General features: G+C 36.2%; 1 protein-coding gene across 4 annotated transcripts in view; it reads left to right on the top strand.

Annotated features, from left to right (window-relative positions):
* The window catches only part of slit1b (slit homolog 1b (Drosophila)), a 56,625-nt gene that overhangs the window by 12,833 nt on the left and 22,969 nt on the right, over positions 1 to 20,823 (top strand). For 3 of the 4 annotated variants that reach the window (XM_089118111.1, XM_089118120.1, XM_089118103.1), the window contains 16 exons: positions 4,940 to 5,011; positions 5,134 to 5,205; positions 5,329 to 5,400; positions 5,541 to 5,704; positions 9,316 to 9,460; positions 10,032 to 10,103; positions 10,329 to 10,400; positions 14,750 to 14,821; positions 15,014 to 15,157; positions 15,238 to 15,401; positions 17,473 to 17,499; positions 17,598 to 17,742; positions 18,089 to 18,163; positions 18,264 to 18,407; positions 19,733 to 19,876; positions 19,953 to 20,119. In XM_089118111.1, the coding sequence (XP_088974237.1) occupies positions 4,940 to 5,011; positions 5,134 to 5,205; positions 5,329 to 5,400; positions 5,541 to 5,704; positions 9,316 to 9,460; positions 10,032 to 10,103; positions 10,329 to 10,400; positions 14,750 to 14,821; positions 15,014 to 15,157; positions 15,238 to 15,401; positions 17,473 to 17,499; positions 17,598 to 17,742; positions 18,089 to 18,163; positions 18,264 to 18,407; positions 19,733 to 19,876; positions 19,953 to 20,119 (1,751 nt within the window). The remainder of the gene's footprint in view (positions 1 to 4,939; positions 5,012 to 5,133; positions 5,206 to 5,328; positions 5,401 to 5,540; positions 5,705 to 9,315; positions 9,461 to 10,031; positions 10,104 to 10,328; positions 10,401 to 14,749; positions 14,822 to 15,013; positions 15,158 to 15,237; positions 15,402 to 17,472; positions 17,500 to 17,597; positions 17,743 to 18,088; positions 18,164 to 18,263; positions 18,408 to 19,732; positions 19,877 to 19,952; positions 20,120 to 20,823) is intronic. The other variant, XM_089118129.1, reaches the window with a different exon arrangement.

The raw sequence follows: 20,823 nt of genomic DNA, 5'->3' as shown, positions 1-20,823 counted from the left end.
GCTCGTTAGGGGATTTTTAAATGCATATAGTGTTTCTCTAAGTGTTGGATGTAGTGTTTTGTAGTGCTAGCAGTGAATGTTATATTAGCTTGACATTATCAAAGAGGCGGTTTGCGCGTCACAGCAGACAAAGATCTGTGTTGCTTGCTATCAATTTCAGAGTCATTACGTTGAATGATTTTTCTACATTGTTACAAAATGGGCAATAAACGTGGCCATTTCACAGACATTTTCTTGAAAAATTAAGCAATAAGGGCTCAATGAACGACTTCTTGCAGTTCACTGGCTGGTCACACCAGATGTGCTTAAGTTAGACATTTGCCTAGTTGTAGCGCAATGGTGACTTGAGGAATTATTTATGACGGTCTATTGAATTATTGAAAATTAATGCACACCCAAGGTTGTAATGTGAAGCAGGTTTCAGTTTGATCGATGTTCCTAAAATGCTCTTGTATTTTGAATATCACTTAACAGTATGCTATTACGAAACATAAGCTAACAAAATTTTTTTTTTAAACAATAAGAAATGTTTAATTTCACATACAAAATATGTAACAATTAAAGATGCAATGATGGGTACAAATTCATTCTAATGTGAAGACATTTTCTCTCTGTTTACTGTTTCTTCGCTGTCTTTGAGCTCCGATGAATGAGTTTTGCCTTTGCTAACATTTAATATCCCTAAGTAAACTGTGTGTCAGACACAGAAAGACAAGTGTAAGAAAGACGAGGACTAACAAAAGAAAACCAGTGTGGCTAGTCGCAGTCTCTTAGATCCCACAATTTGTTGCTCATCTTTCCCTCTCAGGCCTCTATTGTCTTCGTCGTCTTACCTTCTGTCAAGGGCTTTCAAACAAAAGATCTGGAGTGTAATATTTGCCGAGGTTGAGCAGTCTTACTATCCGTAATGTTTGCCTTCACTTCTGGATGTTAGCCAGGTTTAAACCGCAAACTGAACATCCTTGGTAAACATCTTTGATTAAAGGCGGTTACCAGGAAACCCCACTGAGAGGTTATTCTTCCCAGAGGTTTTTTGCTGATTTTTCTTCATTTTTCAAGGATGGGAATGAGTGTCGGAATATGTTTGAATCCCTCTGATGTGATACAGAATTGGCCGTGTTACATAAATAATGGAAAGCTGTATTGCATTGTCATGATACTTTTGCTGCCTTATTGCATTTGATTTCTGTGCATATTCAGGGTTCAATAGAAGTTAAGCGCAAACGACAACAACTACTAAAAGCTTTCTCTAACGCAAACCTTCTTTTGGCATTAAAAAACTGCTTTCAGGATTTACTAAAGATTACTTTAGATCACGCGTTGAACTTTCCACTCCCATCTGCGCTTTTTTGGTTTCGCTACTTATTTAAAGCTACACTGTGTAACTCTTTTAGTTTATTCTTAGCTAAAAACACTTAGTTCGTTCAAAAATATATGTGCTCATCAATGTTATATTTACTTCGTTCAAGTAATAAAGTATTCTCGTGAGTGTATAATATGCCATTGAAAATACATACGGGTAAGGGATTCTAATGTCGGTCGCCATGTTGCCCCTCCATCTTGAAAGTACATTAGCCAAAGAGGGACATACCCATTAATTCAAGCTTCGCCTTTCAAGTTTACGTTTGAGTTAACACTCATGGACGAGGTCGAACTGGAAGCCATGTTAATCTTGGACTACATTGGCCACCGTAGGAGTTAAAACGAAATCGGAATTGAGAGGAACAGAAACTAATATTCACTGGATGGTCGTATACCTTTTCACCGCTAGATGGGGGTAAAAATCACACAGTGTAGCTTTAAACTGTGAGGTTTTTTTTATTTTAACAGATTGGCATCATTCATTTCCATTCTAAGTGTCAGATTCTAGCTTTTAAAAAGAAAATGAGTGGAAATCAACATTTGTGGTAATCAACATTATACCACATATTAAGTGATTTCGATTAAGATTAGCACATTTAGCATGTTTTTTTTTAAATCAGATGAGTTCCTCGAGACTATTGAAACAACATTTAGCAAACATTAGCATAACTCAGTTGAACACTAATTTAACTCATGGGAAGGTTTGATAGGTTGCAATTGAAACATACAGTGAGAATGCAAAGCAGCTTCATTCCTGAATCTCCTAAGGAATGTATTCTTTTATACCGCTATCTCTTACTTTGGTCTCTTACTGGGGTCTTTTTTCTCAAATGTTTCTCTGAGTGGACCTGTAACCAGTGGACAGCCTTCACAGGTCAATGAAATTGGTTGCTCTTTGGTGTATAAAACATTGCTTACATTAACATGAGTGACAATAACAAATGAGTTTAATTAACCCTGGAACGCATATACAACTGACGTACCATAAAGTGCATTTGTGGGTCAAATATGACCAAATTTAATTAGGTGCACTTTTTGATAATAAACCTTTATTTATTTTATAATAAATGACAAATATTTAATGTGTAAAATAAAATTTTTATGAATATTTTATTGTATGTATATTATATTAACACAATCATGATATTTACATTACAGTACTACATATACAACATATTATATTAATGGAAATGGAGAAAATTTAATTACCAGTGCAATGAAGTGTAATGCTTTAAATAATAATACATTTGACCCATATATACATTCCAGGATTAATGGTAAAAACTGCCTTTTAAAATGAATAATAGTAACTACATGATGAGAAAAATGATAAAAGACTGCTTAAATGAGTGATTTCTGTAATGTCTGGTGAAAAAATAACTCTTTGACCATATTTGCACTGAAAAATACAAGAAATTGGACACACACACCTTTCTAGATCCACATTAATTTCAGAATTAGACCTTTTTTGTGTTTATTCTTATACTTTATTATGAATAAAAACCTGACTCTTTAGTACTATTTGCATGATATTCAAGTTAACATATTCTGCTATATTGATTAGAATCTCCTTAAAGTTTAACTCTTTTAAGTGTTTTGATTCTGTACTCTTTCATAAGTTGTGTAATTGCGCCCCTCACCGTAAAACAGTGAAAACATGGAAAGACGCAAATTCCATCAATGGCAGGGAAAGAGTAAATATATATGCTCTTATATATGCCATTTCTAGTTCCTTCACACTGAATTTTACACTCCATTACAGATTTCTGATTGTGTGTCTGGTTTGTTGTTGTTAAGTGGCCTGACCTCTATTGGAAATAGTGCTTTACCAAACAGCGCTAATAATACAGCTAATGCTCAGCGTCTTCTGTTAGCTTTTAGCTTTTTACTGCATTTTAATCTTTAAACTAAGAAAATGAGCTTTAATGTGCAGAAGGCTTTGTTCGTCCTGAAGGACCATGCAAGGCTTTCATCAAATGATGATTGTAGCTTGAACCAATTGCGGGGAACTTAACAACAGTTTGCGATTGCAGCAAAATTCATATGCATTAGGAAAAGGTCACTGATGGCTTTCACATTGATAGAAAACAGATGAAATGACATTTAGGAATCCAGATGTTCTTTTATTAAATGCCAATTTCCTTAGTCTGCAGAACAGCAGTGAGCATGACTAGATTTGAAATATACATAATTTTCAAAACCATTTCAAATCCACAGCAGTGAGATTGTGTCATGCTCACTTCATTTCTCAGCTAGAGAGGATTTATAGAGGCTTTATTTTTATAGTTAAAAGTCATAACGAAACAGCTGTTACATCTCAAGAAAGTCTCAAACTGTGCTCAGATTTGCCAAGATTTATCTGACATATGATATCAAGGAATAGATAATGAAAATAAAGGAACTCATATATATGATAATTTCGATAGTATGTGAAGACAGTTCCTGTCTTGTGTATTAAGTTATCCAATGTGTTTCTGATTAACCATGCCCCCTTGTTATTTTGTCTAGCTCGTTTCACTGGTATTCAAGCCCTGTGTTTCAGCCCTGTCTTTGTGAGTTCATCTTTATGTCTTAGTGTGATGTTGGTGGTTCTGTTCCGTTCCCTAGTCTGAGTCTAGTCTGGAGTTTATTTAATAAAGATGTGCTGCATTTGGATCCTGCTTCCTCCTGCTTCTTCAGCCACAATCATCACAGAAGAACTCACCCACAAAATGGACTACGAAGACTGTGTTTCACAAAATGGCCGGTCACTAGAAGACTATGTGGAGGTGTATCTCAACCTTTTTCAAGATGCAAACTGGGATGAAGAATCTCTCAAACAGCTATTCTGGAGTCGGATGGACGATCTACTTACTCAGATGCTGCTGTTGGGAGACCTACACCTCTCATTTGTAGAGTTCATTGACCACACCTTATGGGTTTGTGGATCATCCCTCATTGCGGGACTCGTCGAGAGCCAAGAATCTCATCCTGCCGATATTGTTCCCACGTCATGCCCACCATGACAGTGGGAAATTCGGTGGAGCATAAGGACTGGCTTATAGACTTATATAAGCCTGAGCTTTACGTCAGTCCTGCCGAGCCTGAGCTCTACATCAGCCATGCCGAGCCTGAGCTCCACTGCACAGGCCTGGCCCTCCTTCCCTCCACCAAGGTCGCCTCCACTTCCCCACCCACCTGAACTTTTGTGTGTTGGTTTTTTTCTTAGTGTGATGTTGGTTGTTCTGTTCCGTTTCCTAGTCTGAGTCTAGACTGGACATATTTAATAAAGTTGTGCTGCATTTGGATCCTGCTTCTTCAGCCGCAATCATCACAGTAGTGCCATACACTTTCTGGATGTCATATTTGTCTATATTTTTTAGGGTCCGTGTAAGGAAAATCTGAGACAGCTGATATGAAACTGAAACATAGTTAATGTTATTTAGTTTCAAGTCTATGAAAAAGCAGTAAAAGTTGAATCTTGCTTATGCTGTTTTGTTGTTGTTGTTAGTAATGTTTTCTAACAAACTTGCAATTCAGTTGTATTTTGCATGAATAAATTACTTTAACTCTATATTTCACAAACTCTTTTAATTAGGGACTTCAGTGAGAATTTCATCCAGATGATACCAAGAAGAGCATTTAGAGGAGCCACCGACATTAAGAACTTGTGAGTTACAGTGCAAACAACTTTAATTATCTACACATGCTTCTTTTGATTTTCCCAATAAGATTATTTAATTTTGACCTTTAACTCATCAAATGTTTTGTGTGCCCCTGTGTTGCTCTCAGACAGCTGGATAAGAACCACATCAGCTGCATTGAGGATGGAGCGTTTCGGGCCATGAGAGTCCTGGAGGTCCTGTATGTACTGACCTTTGTGTTGTAGAGAAAGTAAATGAGTTAATGCAGTTCACTGTTTGTAAAGTATACATACATTGTGTTTGGATCATGTATCACCTGTTTTTCTTTGGTTCTCCTCCATAGCACACTGAACAACAACAATATCAGCACCATCCCCATTTCCAGCTTCAACCACATGCCCAAGTTACGCACCTTGTGAGTCCAGACCTTTTTATTTTCTCACATAGAAGTTTAAATTAATTAACCAAAGTATTGGTAGTTATAATAGTGATGCTTGCATAATAATGATGTTCAGACTATATCACTGATTCAGCCGTTATCAACCGTTTCCTCAGCCGGCTGCATTCGAACAGTCTGCGGTGTGACTGTCACTTGTCGTGGTTGTCTCAGTGGCTAAGACAGAGGCCAGCGCTGGGACTTTACACACAGTGCAGTTCACCACCCAACCTTCACGGACTCAACCTGGCTGAACTGCAGAAGAAGGACTTCACGTGCTCTGGTAAATCTGGACTCCTTTTATCAGCTGTTCATGCAACATTTACCTTCTAATCTAGGGGTTAGTTTTTATTAAAACATTTTCAAAACTGAAAACTTTTATTAATTTAATATTTATATATTTAATTATAAATTTAAAATTCAACTTAATTATACTTAAGTTTAATTATTAACTAAATTATCCAGTTAACTGTCACCGTCACACTTGCCATTATATTTTTAAAACAATAATATCTTAGAAAAGACCTTAAGTAATATTGACAAACTATACATCATTTGAAAGCTTACAATCTCTAGTTTCCATACTTGGTGACTGATTTTCAAAATAATTTACACACGGGCCGTAATTTATCAATTTGCTACAATAATATTTTCATACTCATAAAGCGTGTTTAGACCTTTATTTTGAAATAGCAATGAACATGAAAAATCATGAAAAAAAGTTAGAAACCTCAGTTTGATTTCATGCCAAGAGTTCAAAAGATTGCATCCATTCAATTATTTTAGAAAAAAAGGTCTGAAAATGTTTTAAATATTACGAAAAAAAATAGATTCACCATTTGTGTTATGGCAATAAGCTATAACGCGCATGCGTGTGCTTTGTATGTGATTCCTAGAGGTTGAATTCATATCAAAATCTGCCAAACTACCCATACTACTTCTGAATAGGATTTCTACTTCATAAATTGTGTGAAATTTGTGAAAATAATGGTTCAGATCACTCAAAACACATATGGAAATGGAGACGCCCTTATATGGGCAGTAATGGAGTCTGGTTGTGCCCTAGTGAAAAAGTTTGGTACTGCGCCCAAACTAAATCTCACTGAAAGCTCATTTTTTGAGATATCAACCTAAAATTTGAAACACAACTTGTTCAGATTTTTGGCTTTGATTTTTCTGCAGTTTTAGAGTAGCCCAGGTTTTGAAAATATATATTTTATATAAAATATGAATAATTAATTTTTTTACATTGTACATTTCTATAAACTCAAACTTCTATAACTTTTTTTCTGTTTCACTTTCCTAATTTATTTCACTTCGAGAACAATCTGCCAAATGTCTTCTTTAAAACGAGACCAATCTTAAGTCTATATTCCAAAGCATTCTTGAATTACAACCATTTAAGATTGAAATGAGCATTTCCATGTCTATTCAAAAAAAAAGGGGGGGGGGGCTGACAGTTAAGAGGTTATAAAAGAATTTTTTCTTTTTTTTTCTTTTTACTTTTGGACATTGTATCAATATCCAAAAGTTAATATATGTGTGTGTATGTGTATGAAGAGTTCAGTTGCAAAAGCCTATAAGTGCCATTTGAAATTTTCTTCTAAAATGATAATTTTTATCAACCTTGTATATTTAAGTTCAGTAATTTCACTTAAATGGCAATAAAGATTACTCTTATTAATTGTCATTTAAGTGAAATTACTGAACTTAATTATACAAGCTTGATAAAAATGGTCATTTTAGAAGAAAATTTCAAATGGCATTTAGAGGCTTTTGCATCTGAACTCTTCATATATATATATATATATATATATATATATATATATATATGAAAAATAAATAAAGTCAGGTTATTGCAATTTAAGTTGTTCTTAAAAATATAAGGCAGCAACTTTTTTACAGTCTTGGAGATGTTTTATCATAACTGTTTGCTTTTTTTGTTACTTTCTGAATAAATTTTGGGAATTGTTGTTCCAACCTCAAACTTTCAATGTTAGATTATGTATATTATTCAATTTTTACTACTATAATCTTAACAAAGAGCTAAACAATCATAAACCATTTCAATACGTATTATGTGAAAACTATACATTTTGATTTTACTCAAATTATGACTGTCCCTAACATGTGGCATCATTTTCACAACAACCATCACTTTTGCTATTATTTTCACTTTTGTTAGTTTTTATTTTATAAGTGTTAGTGTTACTTGTTTACTCTTGAATATTTTTTTATTGTGCATATTTCTGATCAGACTGCAATTTTATGTAAGAATTTCACCAAAACTGTTATGTAATTTTGTGGTGTAATTTCCACAACCATCAATTTTGCTCCAGGAAATTATTTTCAAGTGTTTAATTATTTCTAATAATGCTGTAATTGTATATATATATATATATATATATATATATATATATATATATATGCAAGAAGTTTACCAAAAATTATGTAATTTTGTGTATTTTTTATAAATAAAATGCTGTCAATTTTATACTAACAAATGGCTGGCTACTTAATAACACTTTACAATGAATGTTTCATTTGTTAACGTTAGTATTAGTTTGGTAAATAACAATGGAAAATAGTTAACAAATAGCTAGTATTAGTTAATGTTCATTTCAACATTTATATAATTCAAAATAAAAGTTGTATCTGAGCTAACATGAACAATGAAAAGTTGTATTTTATTAACTAATTTTAACAAATATTAATAATGTACATTTATTGTTAGTTAAAGCTAGTTAATGTACTATACAATGGACGCTTATCAATGAGCGGGTGCCTGCGGTCACCCGCGGTTACCCGCAGTTACGTCATCCAAAAATGTTTTTAATGATATTCGGGTCGCGGTCGGTCGGGTCGTTTGAAAAAAGATGCCAATTAAACATTTGTATTAGTACTAGACACAATTTTTGATGAAATATACAGCCCTACACATTATTGGCTGAACAACTGGCAAGAAGATAACGCACAACCTCAGTCTAAACAGTTCTCGGTTCTATTCGAGAACCGCTGTCCCTGTGCGTTCGGTAGTACGCAGTATCTATGCGCAGTATCAGCTGCTCGTGCTCATCACTTCTCTCAACAGTGGCACCAACATGTCTCGGTTCAGTGAACTGTTGGAGTTACTGGAGTAAAATAGAATTCAGGATATTGATTTATTTCGATTCGGAGGCGACTGTCAGGCATGTCTGAAAGTAAGTAACTAACTTGTGGAGCAGCACTGACGCAAGATGCGAACTTTTTCGAACGATTCAGTTCGATTTAGTGTAGGTTCGACCGGTTCACTAAAAAGAACCGGTTCAAAAGAACGATTCGTTCACGAACCGGCCATGTCTATGATCACTACAGTCTGCAGAGATGGAGGCGGCAAGAGAAAAGGTGAAGACTGGGGAGTGGAAGCTCCGCAAATACACAAATAGAAAGAGTAAAAGTGTGGGAGACATTTGCTGAAATAATCATGAAATATGATGACCAAAGTTACTGGCTTTGCCTTTGTTATGTGTAGGCCAGGCCTACGTCTTCTTGCGATGCTGTGTTGTTACACGTCTATGGCCCAATAACGCTCCGATGAGCATTTACTACTTTTAAAAAATGCGGTCAGGAAGTGGGTCGGGTACAATATTTTTTTTTACTTTTTTTGCGGTCCGAGTTGCGGGCGGGTAGTTGAAAATGTCGGTCGGTTGCGGTTTGTTTATATTGACCCGCGCATCACTGACGCTTATTGTAAAGTGTTACCCCCTTTTTGGTTTAGAAACATGAAAGTACATAAAAAAACACACCAAAAGTTCCCCAAATTGATGAAACTCCCAGACTGATATCAAGCAAACATTAAACTGATCAATTGTGTGTTTAAGACTAATATATATAATGTTTCCTTCTTTTCCTGAGGTATTTTTGATTCCAGTCCTCAGCCCTGTGGCCTTGCATCTGGATCCTGTCCCCCAATGTGCACTTGCAGTAACAATATTGTGGATTGTAGAGGAAAAGGTCTCACGGCGATTCCAGCCAACATGCCTGAAAGTATGACTGAGATGTAAGTGTTTTATTTACTACAAACATTTAAGATGTTTCTTAAGGATAGAGATAAAGCCTGTTGGGTTTAAATTATATTTCTGTCAGGGGCGGATAAGAATGTGTAGGATGCATTGATTGAGATTAATGAGAGGCTGTGCCAGTTTTCCCAAGGTTAAAGGGCAAGTGAAGAAAAGTTCAGAAAATGTTACTTAATTAATGGTAAAATCCATTATGCCTCAAGTGGCTTTTTACTTTTATTAAGCAATGCTCACTAAATAATTATAGTTACAAAAAAATCCAGCGTACTTTTAAAAAGAGTACTTATTATGGCAGTAATGTGATGTTTTTGACACTTAAGTTAATTGCAATTAAATTAAATGAAAATACCGCTTCAGATTTTAGAGCCAGAACAATTTGTTTTATAAAATGATATTTGAATTACATTTTTTCATGTAATTAAATACACTATTACAAACTCATACATTTTCATAATGACTAATAAGGAAACCATGAGGACACTTGTTGTAACAGTGCTAAACTGTAAAGCCTCTGCATCCACTTGACCAGTTCTCTGCTTTTCTCTCTTTCAGACGATTAGAGCAGAACGGTATAAAGTCTGTTCCTCCAGGAGCGTTTGCCTCCTACAAGAGACTGCGCAGAATGTGAGTGATCAGCGATAGAAACTAACTACAGAATAAGATTTAACACAAACAAGCTTTATTACAGTTCAGTCATTTACAAGAATCACTGTCTGTGCAGTTTTTTCCACATGTGATTGAATAATGGTTTCAATTCCTTTAGGATTTTATGAAACAGAGGTTTGTTTCCCCCTTTAATAACAGCCATTACATTTCGTATGTTTCATAATTCTGTCTTTTACTCCACAGTGATTTGAGTAATAACCAAATATCTGAAATAGCCCCCGATGCGTTTCAAGGCCTGCGCTCACTCAACTCGCTGTAAGTGTAAATTTTTTGATTCTGTCACTTTTTTATTGTGTCTGTTTTATGTGTTTACATGCCTGACAATAGAGGGATGAAAATCCTGTTAAACAATACAATTTTTAAAATATATAATATTTTATGAGTTGATAAACTCTTATTCTGATTTGAATGATTTTAAATGTAAATAGGATTAGACTTCACCTTCCTAGTATAGTGATGTGCTTCCCCTTAAAGGAGTAGTTCACTTTAAAAAAAAAAAAAAAACTTTTGCTGACAATTTACTCACCCCCATGTCATCCAAGATATCCATGTCTTTCTTTCTTCAGTCGAAAAAAAATTAAGGTTTTTGATGAAAACATTCCAGGATTTTTCTCCATATAATGGACCTCATTGGTAACCAAACGGTTCAAGGTCCAAAAGACACTTTCAGTGCAAACTGCAAACTGTTCAAAGGCCTTTAAACGACACCGGACAATTAATAAGGGTCTTATCAAGCGAAACGATCGCTTAACTGATTAATTGATCGCTCATTTAAAAAAAAAAAAAAAACAGTTTAAGTTTTAAAAGCTCAAATGCTCGCCTTGCTCTGTTCTGTGATGCACGTTCGTGACTCTCCTGTTTGAACTCGTTCATCAAAATGAACGAATCATTTCCTGAGTCAACTCTTTCATTTGGTTTATTGAATAAATCAAATGACACGAAAAAAAGGTTCGTTCTCATTTTAATGAGCAATCGTTTCGCTTGATAAGAGCCTTATTCATCGTCTGAAAATGTTTAAAGCCCCTTGAACAGTTTGCAGTTTGCACTGAAACTGTCTTTTGGACCTTGAACCGTTTGGTTCCCATTGAAGTCCATTATATGGAGAAAAATCCTGGAATGTTTTCATCAAAAAAATTAATTTCTTTTTGACTGAAGAAAGAATGACATGGACATCTTGGATGACATGGGGGTGAGTAAATTATAAGCAAAAGTTTTTTTTAAAAGTGAACTACTCCTTTAAAGTGTTTGTCAAGCTCATGGATACTGTCGGACCAAGTGTAGTTATAAACTGCAGAGAAAGCTTCCCTACGTTGATTCGTCTGTAAAATAGAACCTTTTCTGTTAAAAATAGAATCCTCTCATTATCAGTTGCTTCTATTATCTGTGGGGTACCCCAAGGCTCTATTTTGGGGCAAGTGTTATTTTCATTATATGTGCTTCCTCTTGGTTTAATCTTTAATCTTTTTGTGTGTGTGCTGATGATACCCAGATATATTTGCTTCTAAAGTCTGTTGTTGATACAGTATGTCTGTTAAATCACTTTTGAATGTCTAAAAGACCTACAATTCTGGATGAATATCTTTCTCCAGTTAAATGAGAAAAAGACAGAAATGATCAATTTTGGCCCTAGTAGCTGTGTATTATATTATATTATATTATATTATATTATATTATATTATATTATATTATATTATAATGAATAGTTTTAGCAGTCTAGGTGTTTCACTATATTTTAATCCACATGTTTGAATAACATGTGGATTTATTCTAAAAAATGCTGGGTTGTTTTAACCCATCTTTGGGTCATATATGGACAAACTCAGCCATTGGGTTAAATGTTTAAATTACATTTTTAACCCAACGTTTGGGTTTGTCCATATTTGACCCAAATTTGCATTTTTTTTTAGAGTGTATACAACGAACGCCATTTCTTGTGCCATTTATACGGCAAAAATGTTTTTTGTGTGCATATGCTACGCACTGAAAACCCCTTGGGTAGGTTTAGGGGGGAGGGGGTGGGGATTTCGTGCGCATTACACGCCATAAAGTGTGTATCATATGCACACGAAAACTGCGTATCATATACACTCTTAGAAGAAATGGTTCTATTTAGAACCAGAAATGGTTCCATTCCCTGCTTCATATATGGAACTCCAAAATAGTTCTATATAAAACCATTTTTTTTTGGTAAAAGGTTCTATTGGCAAAGTATGGAACCCCAGGGTTCTATATAGAACCCAGAGGAACCCTTTTTTAAGAGTGTACAGTAGATACGCACTTTCATGAGACTGTGTTGGGATTGATATATCAAACTGTCTTTTAGAAAGCGTAAGCAGAGCTAGAAATAGACCTTGCAAGAAAATGATCCAAAAAACTCGAAAAGTGGTATGCTTTTAACAGAAAGAACCAGAAAATTGAGGGACATGAAATGAGGCTCATAAAGCCCATAGACATCATACTGTACAATACAATTCTGCAACAAAAACGTTGATGTGAACATTATTGGTAATGTGTGATTACACAACACTGACTTACAAGAGGAGATTCACACTAGAGTGGCAACACCGTTTGGACCAAATCTTTCTTTTTTTTTTCCAAAGCAGGAAATTTCATTTTCAGCCACATTTTTTTAAGGATTGGAAAGCCTTCATACACCGGCAGCAACACCAATATGAATAAATCATTTCATGTATTAATAATTAAAATGACGAAAAAAACAATGTTCTGCAAAGTAATAAAGTGCATTATCCTGTATCCTACGCTACACTTCACACATGAAAATTTAAATTATGATCCTAAATGCACATTTTTATTTGCTTAATTAATTGGCTCAGTGGTGTTTACATGATCATTTTGAGATTTACATATCCATTTATTCAAATTTGTAAAAAACAGCCTTCGTGGGGTGTGCATTACACCTCACTCATGTATATATAATCATTTAATCTGCACATGACTGCTATGTATATTTCCAACATGTTCATGTGTGCAAGCTTATTAGTTCTATTGAATTATGCATCATGCTGCACGAAGAGCCCTATGTGTAAGCGTGTTTGGGGAACATCTCACCAGGGGTCTGATGTAGAGAGTGTGTGGTTTGTGTAATTATATGAATGTTTGTCTAGCCTCCAGCATATATGCTTTATATGATTCGACTGAGTGAGGAGGATGCATGTAATTCAGCTCAGTGGAAGACAGGTTCTTGATGTACTGTACTGCCATGTTCTGTGTGACTTTTCTAAGAAATCAACTTAACTTTAACTAACTTTAATAAATCGGGCAATAAAATCTCCAACGTATTCTCTATATGACAAAACGGCGCTATACTATACACACGTCACCCGTTGTCGTTAATATAACACGAGCTGTGATGGATAGGTTTAGGTGTGGGGTAGGGTAGGGTAGTCTCATATTACGCTAAAGGATTTATGACGCCTTGGTTTCGCGTGTTATATTAACGATAAAGGGTGCCATGTATAGCGTAGTATAGCGCTGTTTTGTCATATAGCGTTCTATGTGACGCTAAGGGATGAAAACTGGCTGAAAATCTCGTAGACTTGCGTTTAGTCATCTAGATCCAGTCTGATTCGTTTCTTCTAATCAGCTCTTCCGAACAGTTCATTTCAGTGAACGGTTCAAAAAATGATTTAGCAGTTCATTCAGTAAAAAGATTTGATACATTAGAATGATTCATTCATAAATCGGATATTATTTATATTGCAGGAAGTAAAATCTAAAATAAGGCACAGATTGTTAACATTGATTAAGTATTTAATGTCCAACTCCTTAATGTCCAGACCTTTTCAATTAGTCATTTGAACTGGTTCACAACTCAGTCTGATTGAACCGTTTCAAAGAATTGGTGAGTTGTTAATCTGACTCATTATGATGATTTGTTTGTTTGTTTTTCTTTGTGAATTAATCGTTCAGATTGGTTTTGTGAACCACATTCATTCAGAAACGTACAATTCATGAATGAACTGTTCTACTGAGTCATATTTTTTTCAGTGAATCAGTTCACCTGGTTTACAAACTCAGTCTGAACGATTCATTCACAAATCGGTTCTTGGTCCAAGGACTCGTGAGTTGTTAATCCAGCTCATTACAAGTCATACCTGTCCAAAAAATTTGATTCTATAAGTCTTTAGGTGTGTTCGACTTGAAGCGGCGCTGCACAGACCAATCGGTGTCTGACATCAAAGTGTGCTTTCGAAACGCTTTCATAGTACTTGATGTCATACACCATACGTTGTTCATATTTATGACTTGAGAACCGCTTAAACGGATTCAGTCTAATTTGCGAATTGAATCACTGTGGTTTTGTGAACCAGTTCAGATGATTCATTAAAAAGATTCAATACATTGGAATGATTCAGTCATGGATCTGAAGTTGCTTATATTGAAGGAGGAAGTCAATCTTTGAGACTTTTTGCAGCAAATTTCACACAGGCATAAAAATCAGACAATGGGCAAATCTTGTTTAACCCAATAGGGCTTTGTGCAGGCCCTTTTTGTGTTTGTGGTATGATTTAAATGTATATATATCCTTGCATCTGTTTTCAAAATGACACCATCAGCACCAATGTACTTGTTTTGCCTCGCAGGGTTCTTTATGGAAATAAGATTACAGATTTGCCTCGGGGAGTTTTTGACGGATTGAGTGCATTAGAGTTACTGTAAGTACTGAAAAGCATGATGTAGATCACCTCTGATGCTTATGTCAATGCAAAATTACCACCCACATGAAAAATAACGTCATAACGGCGCTGCTTAATGGCCCGTGAATAAGGCAGCGCACTGAAACACCTTCATCCAGATTGTCATTGTAATGTTTTAGGTGTCTGTTTTTCTTTCTTTCTTGCTTCCAGACTGTTAAATGCCAATAAAATCCACTGCGTTCGTGTCAACGTCTTCCAGGACCTTGAGAACTTATCTCTTTTGTCCCTGTACGACAATAAGATCCAGACTCTAGCCAAAGGCACATTTACTCCTCTGAAATCCATCCAGACTCTGTAAGAGACGTTATATAATGAACTTTGAAATAGGCACATGCTGTATATTCAAGAGGTTTTATTGTTCGCTTTCTTTTCAGTCACTTAGCTCAGAACCCGTTCGTCTGCGACTGTGGTTTAAAGTGGCTGGCCGACTTTTTGCGGTCCAATCCGATTGAGACCAGCGGCGCACGATGCTCCAGTCCTCGACGGCTCGCCAACAAACGCATCAGTCAGATCAAGAGCAAGAAGTTCCGCTGTTCAGGTAGAATACACAAACGCACCATTATTTATACAGTATTTTGTACATTTACATTCATTTATAATTGCGAACATTTATTTTATTGATTTTAAATTATGCACATAACCTTTAAGTGGGAAGCTTGTGCACAATATTTGGGTAATTTTTCAGGTAATTGTGTAGTACTTACGTCTCCGAACAACACACGGATTGGTATAGGTGAAGCTCAGGATCTCCAAAGGGGTGAAGTGAACTCCAAAATGTGCTGAAACACACAATACTGGTGTTTTGTAATGTTTTTGAACATATCAATTGGGTGAATTTTTACTTATACTGTAGACAATAAAAAAAAGACATGCTTTACCAACAAAAGAAGTGGAACCAAAAATCAAAAATTCATGTAAATTTGGAAAAGATGGTCATCGGTGGTCGAAACATCACACGTTTTTTAATCAGTAAAGTTGGATTTCTTTAAAAATGACAGGACTTCAAACATCCAAACATACTTAAAGGAGAACTCCGTCGCAAAATGAACATTTGGTCTAATAACATATTGGTACCTAGTCGACCGTTCTCTGAGATTTGTTTTCATGATAATCGAATGTAAAGAGTTTTATCTCTAAAAACTGTTTAGCGTATAATGCTAGTAATGGGGGCATATAATAAGTAAAAATAAATCGCTAGCTAAAACCACTAACAAGGCTCAAAATAGCCCAACGCTAACTCAGTAACATAATGAGGCTCCATACATGCAAAACAAAACATTGAGAACTTTGTAAGTGTACAGACCGTTTAATAAGAAGATATTTTATACTGCGTTCACACCGAACGCGAATAGCGCGTCAAATTCGCGCCTAACGCGTCTAGTTTGACGCTTGACCACTTTGTGTTAATTCGTAAAAACAAAAGTTTGAAGCGAAATTTACGCGTACATATATTACATGTGTATATATATATATATATATTCATATAATCTAGATATGGAATGAATAACATTCAATACAACACGAACATGTCTCATATATAGAAATAAAGTGATAAAATATTTGCTTTGTTGTGCATAATCCCACCATGCATTTAGTCATATTACAAAATAATTTAATGAAGCATCCAGATACTTCACCATGTGAGCAAGCAGCAGGCTCCTGATTGGTTAACGGCGGCGCGAATTGACACCAAATTTATGATTTTCAACTCGGGCGGCAGATGCGAATTCGCGTCAAATGCGTGAATGCACAAATAGCATTAACTAAATCATTCACGCTTAACACGCCAGATGGTCAATTCGCGGCATTCACGCGAACTTGACGCACGAATGAGGCGTGTTCGCGTCTTCCGCACCGCAGGAATTTTTTACGAGTGTAACGCGTCTTTGCTTTGAAATCATTCACGCCTGACGCGCTATTCACGTCCGGTGTGAACGCACCATTATAAAGACAGTCCACTTCGTGAATATTTGTAAAACAGTCTCGACAAGTCGAACCACGAACGACGTGCCAAGTAAAATAATTTCTGCGAACTTCTGAACGGTTTGAACGGCGTTCATGATTTGACTTGTCGAGACTGTCTTTATAAAGTATCTTCTTATTAAACGATCTGTACACTTACAAAGTTCTCAATGCTTCGTTTTAGATGTATGGACCCTCATTATGTTACTTATTAGTGTGGGGCTATTTTGAGCCTTGTTTGTGGTTTTAACTAGCGATTATTATTTTCATTACTCTATGCCCCATATACTAGCGTTATAAGCTGAACAGTTTTTAGAGATAAAACTCTTTACATTCGATTATCATAAAAACAAATCTCAGAGAACGATCGACTAGGTGCCAATGCGTTATTAGATTAACAATTAATAACAATAGACAATTAATGGGATAGTTCACCCAAAAATGAAAATTAGCCCTTGCTTTAGTCACCCTCAAGTCATCCTAGGTTTATATAACTTTCTTCTTTCAGATTGAATCATGGGCTAAATTTCAATTTGGGTGAACTATCTCTTTAATTGTCCAGCTTTAGGTCTCAAATCTAGATCTGTGCTGTCTGAATGTTTTTCATAGCAGCTGTATCTTCTGTTTTCTTGCATGTGTTGCCATAGCAGCCAAGGAACAGTACCACATCCCAGGTAAATTGTTTCTGTATCTCCTTTAGACCAAAATGGCCCATTTATACTTTCCTGTGATGAATGGGGTTTCTCTGAAAGCATCTTTATATTTGTCTCAGGCGCAGAGGACACACGTTTGAATAAGGACTGCAACAGCAAGCCTGTCTGTCCACCCAAATGCCGCTGTGAAGCTACTGTGGTGGACTGCTCAAATTTACGCCTAACCAAGTTCCCAGAACACCTTCCACTCTCTACAACTGAACTGTAAGAGAAACTCTGAACAAATAAACAGAACAATTACAACATGTTTTTGACTTGCTCCTGATACGAAGACTGTTTAAGGTAGACTGTATAATTGTGCTGTGATACCTTCATTTCTCCAGTGTGAAAATGTTTGTCCCAGAATGCATTGCGACAAGCTCAGTGAAAAAAAATCCATCCAAGATTGCAGATGAAGCAACAGAAATGATAATTCTTGTTTCAGTATCAAAAATGATTGATAAAGAAATAGTGTGCTGCCTGTAGTATTATAGAATCGCATTGTTAGCATTGTGCATTGTTAGCTTAGCAACATGCCAACTCTACGTTTATTTCATTTTCTTTCTGCCAGACGTCTCAATAACAATGACCTCTCTATCCTGGAGGCAACAGGACTCTTTCGGCCCCTCACACATCTCAAGAAAATGTGAGATTGACATTTATGTACTACGTAATGTGATTAAGCAATGCCAAAATACTTAATTGAACTGGACAGTGAACTAGTTTTCTGTGCATTTCTCTCACAGAAACCTTAGCAACAATAAAATCACTGAGATTGAGGATGGAGCTTTTGACGGTGCGTCTTCCGTGGTTGAACTTCACCTGACCGCCAACCACCTGGTGTCCATACGAGGAGGGATGCTGCGGGGAATGGACGGATTGCGCATGCTGCAAGTGTCCTTTTCACTATCATTTCTAATTCTGCCACAGCATTTCAAGCAGTCTGAGAACATCCCTAACCCTAAATTTATTGAATTGATTGAATGATTGATTGGTTGGTCGACTGATTTATTTGTTGACGGGTTGATTGATTGATTGACTGACTGACTGACTGACTGATTGACTGATTGATGGATTGACTGAATGATTAACTGACTGACTGACTGACTGACTGAGTGATTGATTGATTGATTGATTGATTGGCTGGTTGATTGATTGATTGACTGACTGACTGACTGATTTACTGATTGATTGACTGACTGACTGATTGATTGGTTGACTGACTGATTGACTGATTGATTGGTTGGCTGATTTTATTGATTAACTGACTGACTGATTGATTGATTGACTGACTGATTGATTGGCTGGTTGATTGATTGATTGATTGGCTGGTTGATTGATTGATTGATTGATTGACTGATTGACTGACTGATTGATTTACTGACTGATTGACTGACTGATTGATTGATTGGCTAGTTGATTGATTGGTTGACTGATTGATTGACTGACTGATTGATTGACTGATTGACTGACTGATTAACTGATTGATAGATTGATTGGTTGGCTTGTTGATTGATTGATTGACTGATTGACTGATTCATTGACTGACTGATTGACTGATTGATTGTTTGACTCACTGATTGACTGATTGACTGATTGATTAGTTGGTTGGTTGGCTAGTTGATTGATTGATTGATTGATTGATTTATTGATTGTTTGATTGACTGATTGGTTGACTCTCTGATTGACTGATTAATTGATTGGTTGATTGATTGATTGATTGACTCACTGATTGATTGATTGATTGGCTGGTTGGCTGATTGATTGATTGATTGTTTCACTCACTGATTGACTGATTGACTGATTGATTGGTTGGCTGGTTGATTGATTGATTGATTCATTGATTCATTGATTCATTGATTCATTGATTGATTGATTGATTGATTGATTGACTGACTGACTCAGTGATTGATTGATTTGATTGGCATGCACTTTTGCTGCACAGAATCAGCAACAACAATGTAGATATCACAGAAAACCAAATGAATCATCTTTATTGTTTATAACTAAAAATTAATTTAATACCTCAGCTGTTATAGAATGTTGATATGTTTGTATAAGCTGTATAAATATTATTTACAAACACACACACAAAAAAAAAAAACCTCTGCACAATTTGTACAAATGTATAATTTCTCAAAGAACAATCTAAGCAAGCGCTTACAGTCACCCAAGGCTACTCTCTGAATCCTTCTTTTCTTTCTCTCTCTGTTAGGATGCTAAGGAATAATCGCATCCGTTGCATCCACAACAGCAGCTTCTCAGGCCTGCAGAACGTGCGTCTGCTCTCGCTCTACGACAACCAGCTCGCCACGATCATGCCTGGAGCCTTTGACACGCTGCCAAACCTCTCCACCCTGTAAAAGACGCTGCTGTTCATGAATGTTTCTGATATAAATATGTGCTTTATGCTAATCTCCATGATCTCTTTTCAGAAACCTGCTTGCAAACCCTTTTAATTGCGACTGTCGTCTGTCCTGGCTTGGAGAATGGCTACGATCTCGTCAGATTGTGACGGGAAACCCCCGCTGTCAGAACCCAGCCTTTCTCAGAGAGATCCCACTGCAGGATGTGGCAAAGCCTGACTTCATTTGTGACAAGGGTAAATGGTCTCTTTGGGCCCTATTTTCAGAGCATGGTCTAAAGCACATGGTGCAAGTGCACTTAGCACGTTTCCGAATCCACTTTTGATAGTTTAAAGACGGGACAAATGGTATTCATGGTCGCTCCCGGCACATGGTTGTCTAAAAGGGTTGTCCTATTCTCTTAATGAGTAACGGGTGTGTTTTGGGCGTGACATGCAATAAACCAATCAGAGTCTCATCTCCTATTCCCTTTAAAAGCTAGTTGCGCTCGCGTTATGGCGAATTCGCAATTTACAAGGAGGAATTTGATAGTGGAAAGACTGAATACGTCTCCAGAGTGCAAACCTATCACGGTTAAAGCTCAAACAGACCATCTACGGGACAAGCCGGAATCCATTATATCTTTATGTACAGAATAGAGCCCTGCACGGGCCTCAAATCTAGGCCCTAGCCCGGCCCGTGTCCGACAGCTCATCAGAATGATCAGCCCGAGTCCGACCCGAGCCCGTTATTTAAAAAAAAAAAAAAAAACACCTTACACAGCCTGCCCTGTTGCAGCAGTCATTTAAACAGATATGTTTTGTCCTCAATGGCAAAGTAGTTACCGTTTACATTATTTTAATTTCTTTATAAAGTTAATTAAGACAAATGTTTCTTTTTATTTATTTTTTTATGACGACCAAGCACCCGACAGCGAGTTAAACATATTTGATCCATTTAT

This window comes from Pimephales promelas, chromosome 2, assembly GCF_988280905.1.
Source record: "Pimephales promelas chromosome 2, fPimPro1.hap1.1, whole genome shotgun sequence".
NCBI lineage: Eukaryota > Metazoa > Chordata > Actinopteri > Cypriniformes > Leuciscidae > Pimephales > Pimephales promelas.
Note: the sequence above shows the minus strand (reverse complement) of the source record. Positions and strands in the feature narration are given on the sequence as shown.